The sequence below is a fragment of the Sinocyclocheilus grahami genome, unplaced genomic scaffold (assembly GCF_001515645.1).
Source record: "Sinocyclocheilus grahami isolate Dianchi unplaced genomic scaffold, SAMN03320097.WGS_v1.1 scaffold2478.1, whole genome shotgun sequence".
Classification (NCBI taxonomy): domain Eukaryota; kingdom Metazoa; phylum Chordata; class Actinopteri; order Cypriniformes; family Cyprinidae; genus Sinocyclocheilus; species Sinocyclocheilus grahami.
The window spans coordinates 36,391-46,209 of NW_015507657.1; the positions used below are offsets into that span (position 1 = coordinate 36,391).

At 37.8% G+C, this 9,819-nt stretch overlaps 1 protein-coding gene across 1 annotated transcript in view; it reads right to left on the bottom strand.

Annotated features, from left to right (window-relative positions):
* LOC107575138 (ADAMTS-like protein 1) overlaps positions 1-5,413 on the bottom strand; it is a 24,890-nt gene extending 19,477 nt beyond the window's left edge. Inside the window, exons 1-4 of the mRNA XM_016261553.1 lie at positions 5,246-5,413; positions 5,041-5,169; positions 756-938; positions 99-218 (exon numbers count right to left, since the gene is read on the bottom strand). Coding sequence (XP_016117039.1) covers positions 99-177 — 79 coding nt within the window. The 5' untranslated portion in view covers positions 178-218; positions 756-938; positions 5,041-5,169; positions 5,246-5,413. The remainder of the gene's footprint in view (positions 1-98; positions 219-755; positions 939-5,040; positions 5,170-5,245) is intronic.
* Positions 5,414-9,819: the final 4,406 nt, after the last annotated feature.

Below are 9,819 nucleotides of genomic sequence, written 5' to 3' on the forward strand. Positions count from 1 at the left end.
ATACCAAAATAATTCTTCTACCGTATAGCTGCAAATACCCCCTTTTGGAATCTTTATTTTTAAGAGTGTATCATTTAAACAACATGAATGTGCCGTACCTATCCTCAAGGTATCTCCAGGTTTGACCGTGATGCTGGTGCCAATCACAGAGGCCATCAGAACCCTCTTCCTATTCATCTCCTTTGAAACCTGGTGCTCAGATTCACCCACAGCTCCTCCTGGCATCAAGACAGCACTGTGTCATCAAACATCTCACCATCAAACGCAATCAACCAAAGCATTCCTACAGGTAAAGATTATTCCTTTGATGGTTGAACAACCTCAAGTGGCTGAATTATTACTCCTAGTTAGAGCTTTTTCCCAATCAGCAGAGAGATTACAGCCCGTTTCGACTGTGATGGAGACAGAAATGACCTCGATGAAATACGGTGGGAAGGCCTCGGCTGTCTTCTGTTTGTGGCCTATAAGATCTCCAGAGACAAGCGGCCTCTACAAAGAAGGGAATATTTCTTCATTCCGCTGCAAAAATGGATTTTACCACCCCTACAGTCTGTAGGTCTCCCGTTATTTCTCAACAAGACGCGCCAAACGATGCCAATAGCAATAAGCCACTCGCAAATCTCCTGCCGAGTTCACTGACTTTGTGGGAAACTGAGTGCGGTTCACTTAGCACCGAAATGCTGTCGTGTGAGGATTTCCCTGTAACCCGGAGAAGTGTGGACTGACATACGGCTGCTGTGGGAATCGCTACTCACCCGCCACACGCAGCAGGCTGGAGGCCACCGACTTTCCAATGCTGTTGGCAGCCACGCAGGAGTAGGTGCCGTAGTCTGGTGGTGTGAGGTTTCTCAGGAGCAGAGATCCGTCCGGGAGAGGACTAGCGCTGGCGCCCAGTGGACCCTCCTTGCGGTGCCAGCTCAGCGTTGGCCGCGGGACACCTGCTCAGAGACAAACGTCAGGTCACTCCCAATCAATCAGTTCACACTGGAGTCCGGAGCTGACGCTAATCACCGCTTTCTATGAGTAGGGTACACTTTAGGTGTCCCATTACTTTTTAAAGGTGTTTGAGGGACTAATTGTATGTTGTCAGAAATGTTAGATACTTTACATTAAGTATTATTTAAAATAAAATTAGCATTGCAGAAAAAGATGGTATTTTTAAACACATCAAAACAAGCCCTTAAAATGGTGATTTTGGTCTTTTCCACCTCATGTCCTTGTAGACTGTATAAAATAGAATAACAAATAAAATAGTTCAACATCATCATTTTGAATAAATTATAATTTTGACATTTTTGAAAAAACAAGACAAAAACAACAACAAATTCACTTGTTACATTCAAAAAATTTTTTTTACTTATTTTATTTTAGCTGTGTCCCACATTTGCAGGCAAACCTGTGTTCACATGACTTTGTGACATTATTAAAAATATTTCAAAAAAAAAAAAAAAATTCTTTATTCAGATAATTTTGACATTTTTGAAAAAACAAGACAAAAACAACAACACATTCACTTGTTACATTCAAAAAAAAATGTTTTTACTTATTTTATTTTAGCTGTGTCCCACATTTGCAGGCAAACCTGTGTTCACATGACTTTGTGACATTATTAAAAATATTAAAAAAAAAAAAAGAATAATTCTTTATTCAGAAAGCTGATTTTTTTTAATCCAGTTTCTCAATTTCTACACAAATTGTACTGTTGACTGCATTTGTCAAACTCAACAATGTTGTGAAACTTAAATATTTTTCTATTATAAAGTAATTATAACATGACTTTGCGACATTATTAAAAAACAAACAAAAAAAACATTCTTTAAAATTCAGAAAGCTGAAATTTTGTAATCCAATTTCTCAATTTCTACACAAATTGTACTGTTGACTGCATTTGTCAAACTCAACAATGTTGTGAAACTTAAATATGTGTTTAATGTTTGATTTAAAAAAATTTTTTAAAGAATCTCACAAACTGAGAAGTGCCAATATTAGTTTCCAGGGTTGCATTGTAAAAATAAGTTTGACCTTTTCCACTGAGTTTCACATTCAATATTTTTTGACCATGTGAAATATATATTTAGAGTTTCAGACCTTATTTTGCACCCCATTCAAGAAAAGCTGGTCTGGGCGCAGCTTTCCCAAAAACAAACCTAAGCTCTTGACAAATCACTGAACAAGTTCCAGTATTTAGGGGCAACTGCCATCGTGCCCTTAAAAGACCCATATGTCAACATCAAAGCCTGCGCCGAATAAATCAAACCGCAGAAAATGTTGATTCAAAGAGCAGATCAGCAAGAGGCCAGCAGATTGCCACGAATTACTTGTACAAATGGGCACAATGAATGCAAATTGCCTCCCTCCAACCAGTTCCCATGGGACGCCCCCGCTGAAAATAATGAGCAGCACATGGATTGGAGTCTGAGTTTTATGGTCCCCCGTTCTGCCGAATGGAGACATTAGTACTGACATACAGCCGTTAGTCTGAGAGCCAATGAATAGACACACTCTTAGCAATGGAAAATCACATCGGAGGCCTTGAGGTGTGTGTGTGTGTGTGTGTGTGCATCAAGCGCACACGTGGGCATTGACACACTCTGGCACCAGTAAACAGTCAGGCATGCCTGCAAAGATGGCAGGAAGTGATGTTGTTAAGATGTAGGTAGGATTAATAGTGGCCGCCGCAGTGACCTCTGCTCTCCTGGAGAGGGAATTTCCACTAGGAGGAGAAACGCACACAGGAACAATAACTGCATGATGATGAAGAAAAAAATGGAACATTAAAAGAAGATATATTACATACAAAATGTTTATCTCTATGTGCTGACCGCCTACTGACTGCAGACTCGTACAAACACACGCTCCGTTCCAATACACATTAGAAGTGCTCCGAGCCGGACTCATTTCAAAACTACTTCTTTCTTTGGCTTTTGACCAGTCAGAGAGATCTAAAGGTAGTACTTTGATGCCAGTGCTCTTTATTATTATTGTTGCTATTTTCACTAGTCCTATTCTTATTAATTTTCTCATTAGTGTTATTATTATTTGCATTAGCTTTTGCATTAACTGATGTAAAGCACATTGGCCAACTTATGTTTAACACTACACTGTTAGCATTTTAACTATATTAAATCAAATAAAATGATAAAAAATACAATAAATTGAAAAAAAGTTGATTATTTGATGTTTATTACTAGACGATAACATAATCAAAGAAAAAAATTATATATTTTATTACATTTCTCCTCTGTTTAACGATATAAAATAAACTGAAATATAAAACAGTTCAGTTAACCAAGTGAAATATTTAGTTTATCCTTTCACTAAACTAAACTAAACTAAACTAAAATACTTATCACTAGAAAATAATAGAATCAGAAAAAAATGCTTTATTTTCTTTCTTATGTTCCAATATCGGGTTATGCAGTCATATGCTATATGACAATATAAACAATACAACAATTTATAAATATAAAATGAACAGAAAAATTAAATAGTGCAAATAATATTTAATTTGACCTTCTGATCTGATCACAATCAATATTTTCTCACTATTTGTTGAATTTAAAAGATATATATATTTTTTTATTTAACATTTATTGCTAGATAAAATTACACTTTTTATGTGCCTTTTCCCCCTTCTGTTCCAATTCCTTAGCTTTGAAGTTATCATTTTAACTACATAGTCAGGCTGTAGATAAATAAAAGACAGCAGACAAATAAAACTATAAATGTATAAATAAAATTATATTTTAAATGATTTCAATACTGAAGAGTATTAATACAATTGTTCAGATTTACTTATAGGAAGAGGAATGTATTTCTAGCAGCATGCAAATGTTAAAATCTACTAAAATAAATTCCCTCCTGTGTGCTTTGCACTTCTTATATGATGCACAGAGTAGCTGCCTGTGTAGAGTGTTCCAAAATCACGTCCAAAGTCCCGTTTGAGGTTACATGGAAGCTATGTAGGCAGCTCACTAGATTTTAGAACGGATCTACTGTTAATGACCTGCGTGATAAGCAGACTGAATTCTGCTCTGTAATAACGTGACCTGGATCAGACATTCGCTGTATCCGGGTGTGTGTGTCCTCTAACAACACATCTCTCCACACCATCAGCTTAACCACTCAATTACAGTATCTTCTTACATCATTACCCATCTGCACTGCTCCGTGCCTGCCTATGCCTTCAAATCCTGTTTATTCATCTCATGGAATCAGATGGTGATGAAAGCATGAGAGAACAGCTGACACTTGTGGCTTTCTGGTCTTTTGTGAGGCCAGTGTTCACAGTCTACATAAACTGCGACGGTGAGTGAAGACAGACACAATGACCTCAGAGACCTTTGTTTATATAAACATGCAAATAAAAAGGAGGGGAAAGGGAGAAGAGTGTCCAGTTTGGGAAGTTTGAGGGGCACGAAAGACCCAAAAATTGATCTCATTGAACAATGAGGCTATTAAACACTATAATTACATCTGAATTGTATGCATTAAATTCCACTGCGTAGGTAGAAATCTATAGACAGCTCTATAAAAAGTATATTTTAGTACAATAGAGCGACAGGAGCCCTGTTTTGCTACAGTAGATTGGCGTTTGTAAATGACGCAGCGCGGCATAAATCCCATCGAAGGGCCCCGCATTTTTATTTCAGTTGTGCAGTGTCCTACATTATTGTGTCCTCTTATTATTATTTTAGCATATTAAACTAAGTACATTAAAATATTATACATTAATTTTAAAACAATATATTAATATATGTCTCTAATTTAATTATAATTTTTGTATTATATTTTATTACATAATATAATATAATATAACATTATATAATATTTTTGTTTAATAGCACTACAAATTTGCTTATAGATGCCATTATGTTAGATTAAGCACTGGTGTTTATTATTTATTTATTAATTATGCTTCAAGTTTTTATGACACGATATAATGATTTTTTTTTTAAATATGCAGAATACAATTTCTTATTTTTCTTTCGATTGTGACATTTCATAATTCTAGAGAGTCACCTGTAAATCGTCCCATACCTTTGACGGGGCACTCGAGGGTGAGGTTGGCACCCAAACGGACACTGATAACCCCTCCAACCACCACCTTCAGACTGCTGCTCTTCAAATCTGACGTGTTTCTCCGCGAGGCAGCGATCGTGGGAGTTTCTGTTTATAAAGAAATAAAAACCATCCACTCACATTCAAAACAGTCATTAGAGAGCAACCATGTGTAATGTCTCACCAGCCAGCAGAACTAGTGTTGTCTCTGAATCAGAGCCCAAGTCGTTGGTGGCGGTGCATCTGTAGATTCCCACATCACTGGCGCCGGGGCTGAGGATGTGTACTTCTCCCTCGCTGTCCCACGATACCCTGGGGAGGGCAAGAGAGACACGTCCAATCAGCTGTAGAGTTCAGAGAACACCATTTTATTGCGTTTGCCATACTCACGTATGTAGCATTAAAGACCCCATGTGATGAAAACCAAGCTTTTAACATTGTCTATCTGGGGTTTTCAATGTGCTTAAAGACAAACCATGTGCAAATTCATCAGTCAACATCACTGCTGAGGATTTTCTGCTTAAAACAGCAGTGTACTAAAACCTAAAAAATGCGGTTTGAAACAGACCCCGTTTCCTGTCGTCACAAACACGTAACCAATCCCATGAACTTGCAGTTTGGGGCTTTTCATATCATTAGCAAAGCGTTTTTACCTAAAGATGTTGAGTTTTAAAAGCTATCTGTCTGAAATGGCAAATGGGAACATGGTTTGTGAACAACAACAACAACACATTATTAGCTGTTTGATGACACAGTCGAGCCAAAAGCTAATGATATCAATTGCTGTTACGTGTGCGACATTGTAGAGAGTGAGACATAAAATCCTCTACCATTCTGATACATGGACGTAAACAAGCCATTATGCTCTTCCTTGCCATTGTGTAGCGTTTAATACAGAAAGTGGATCAGGTAGTATGAGAGTGAAGGTGGGGCTAATTTGCATATTCATGACTCTGTGTATACTAAATGAGGTAAGGGCATAGAGTTTTATTCAAGCCATTTTAAGGCACGAAGAAATTATTTCACAAAAGGGTATTAAAATGTCATTTTGATTATCAAAGATGAGTTTTAAAGGATAAAATTAGTGGCTGAAGGGAGAACAGTTTACTTAAACCGGGTTGTTGAAAAAACCAGCATATGCTGGTTTGAGCTGGTCCTTAGCTGGTCCCTCCTGCTCAGGACCAGCTCAGGACCAGCACATGACCAGCTAAGGTCCAGATTAAACCAGCTAAGGACCAGCTTAAACCAGCATCCAATCTTCAAAACCTACCTAACCAGCATATGCTGGTTTTAAAACAACAGCTGGTTTCTATGTATTCCAGACTGAGGTGAGACCACAGGAGCTCAATGGCCTTTCAGTGAAAACACACACCATGATTGTGTCTTAATCAAGTCACACCCTCGGATCAGGTCGAGATCTGGTTCAATCTCTCATTTCCTGTGTATCAATCAGAGGTGTCCCTCAGGCTCTGCTACTCTTAGTTCTGGTTCACGTGATCTCCTGCAGCAATCAGGAGTCCCAGAAGAGCCAATCAGAGGCAGCGTGATGGACTCTCAGAGGTGTTTATATACCTGATTAAAGTGTGTATTGTGCGTGCCTGGAGGGCTGCTCGGGGACATCATCTGACACTTGTGAAAGACTAGTGGCCCTCCAGAGCTAAAGAAAAAAAGTACGCTTTGAATTTGTAGCGATCCTACAACAGAGTAACACTAGAAGGCATCAGCTTAATAGCCATTTTCTCAAAACTAGAAAAAAATCTATTATTCTATCATGATATGTTTATACATAAAATGGTGATTCAAAATGTATAAACATATCATGATATGGTGATTCAAAATGTATAAACATATCATGATATGTTTATACATTTTGAATCACCATTTTATGTACATTTACTGAATTATTCTAAGTGACATTTACTAGTTCATGAATTCCCTGATCATCAAACCAATAAATGTTAATAACTACTGTATGACATGCCTAACAAATATCTTCCAGATCTAGTTTCTCCAGTTTATTTAATTTAAATATAATATATACATTTCATATATATATATGAAATATATATACTTTCCGTACCCACTGTATATATATATATATATATATATATATATATATATATAATTTGTTTTACTGTATTTTATATTCTGTGATTAATCACGATTAATCGCACACTTCATGAAATTAAGCATAGACCATTTATCTTGTTTCAAATGTTAATTTGGCATAATTTGCTATATCCAGCAAAGTAAACCAAAATATTGAAGGGTGATTCTCAAAAATCTGTATTTTCTGCAAACATTTTTCAAGAAAAATGTTGATGTCTTTCCAAAGAAGGACACTTAGAAACTCCAAAAGGACACCAAAGAACCAAATGATATAAGGAGCCCATATAAGCACATATGAAAGAAAAAATATAGTAGTATTTTATAGTATGTGTACAGTGCAACAGCAAAGACCTTTTTTACATTTTAGAGAAGCCAAGTTGTGATACCGAACAGGACCACATGGAGATGCCAAAATAAACCTAAACCAACCCCCTGCTGACTGCATATATCTACTACAGTACACGGATCCATTCAGTATAACTAAACACAGCAACATAAACATGACAAATCAAAACATTATCGTGAATGTGTGTGGAAACAACATGAATGTATGGAAATGTCTGTGCCTGTGCATAAATACAATGTGATCAGTGTGTCAAGAGCTCATTCACGCTTTATTATAACGGACTCACGCGTGCTTACTGTATGACTCCTGTACGCCACCGCAATCGTCTTTACTTTGATTGCAGTCTTCATCCATCAAAACTTTACTAGCGAGACTTGATTATCCAGTCGTGTCTCATCTGGCCATCGTGTGGACAATCCGTTCAGTCTGTACTTCACACAGTGCGTGTGACGTGTGAGGGCTTGCGCTCTTCAGAGACAATGACAGAATATGACAGAGCTCGTGTTTAAAAGCTAAACACACAGGAATGAATATTTCACTGAAAACTCTGTTCTCTCTGCAATCTCTGATCTAATCAGCCTGGTTTCCTTTATATTAGCGCTGTTTTGGACGGATTGTTTGAATGCATTCACTTATTACTGGATCATTGGACTGAAAACTTTCCCGGAGAAATTATCTGATCACAAGTAGAGAAGCAAAATTGGATTAAAGGGTTAGAATAGAAATTGTGCTTCAGTAATTTAGCGTTAATTGCGTTAAATTATTTTAACGTGTAAAGGATTGTAAAATTAATTGCATGCGTTAATGTTGACAGCACTAATAAATATATATATATTATATATAGCGCGTTAACGCAGCCGATTAATTTTTTCAGTTTAACGCGTAAAAAATATTTAACGCAATTAACGCAGGGCCGGGGCTAGGGTTGGCCACCCCACTCACAACTGCTACTTCTGTCACTTTTTCTCTTGACAAGAAGTGCATTTATTTAGTCGCAGAATGACTGATACGTTTCAGACGCGCTCCACTTCACTTCAGCGCCAGGCGCGAGTCAAACGAGTGCTGAAACGGTACTGTGCTCGCAGCGCATGCTCTTCAATTGCACGCACAAAGGCGCCGGCGTGCACTCTAAAAAATGCTGGGTTAAATACAACCCAGTGCTGGGTAAAATAGGGACAAACCCAACAATTGGGTTGTTTTGACCCAGCGGTTGGGTTAAATGTTTAATGGTTGAATGGGTTGGGTTAAATGTTTAACCCAACCTTCTCGGTAGTAACTCAACCGCTGGTTTAAAACAACTAAATTGCTGGGTTTGTCCCTATTTTACCCAGCACTGGGTTGTATTTAACCCAGCATTTTTTAGAGTGTAGCCTGTATCCTTTCATATCAAAGCGCAAAATAAACTACGTGCATGCAACGTCGTGGTCAGTTAAGTCATGAAGTTACCAAAAAGGCGATTAAAGCTGCCTTAAAACTGTGCATGCATGTAATATATTTTAGAGTCACATTTAAGAACATGTCTCTGAATTGGTTTTCAAAACTGTCCTGGAGCAGCCCAGCACCGTCTCAATCATCTAACACCCCCGATTTAACTCGTCAGCTCATTAATAGAGACTCTAAGACCTGAAGTGGGTCAAAGAAATAGCAGCCAAAACAACCTAATAACCAGCTGCTGTGATGTCTATTAATCAAAGGACAAAGAAGAAAAAAAAGAGGAAAAAATAACTTGTATAGCTTTAAGAATTAATCTATATTTAATTTAGAATTTAGTGTTTGATAACTTAAATTTTAATTTCTGTATATTTCTGCTGAAGAGCACAGGTAAATGTTACATTTATTATAATAGGTTTATGTGAAGATTGTTTTAAGTTCACTTAAATTAGAAGTTATTTTTTAAAGTCTAATACATGTTAAAATTGATAGCTCTCAATTATACTGTTATGTTGAATGGCTATAGTCAATGGTTAACTGTAGCAGAAGAACCGCTTCTCAATATTATTAACTCGTCGTTGTCTTTAGGTCACGTCCCAAAACGTCTCAGGTTACGTATGTAACCCTGGTTCCTCGAGGGAACGAGACGCTGTGTCGGAAACGCTAGGGGAACGCCCTTCAGCGTGACGGGCTCTGAACCTCGTGTGTAATCAGACCAATAGATGGGCGAGACGTCACGGCGGGTGACGTAATGACCAGGAAGCTATAAAAGCACGTGCGGTGAGACCAGCGTCAGCTTCTAGGAATGAAGCAAGCGCTGGCAGGGACGCCGGAAGTATGGCACCGCGACGCAGCGTCTCGTTCCCTCGAGG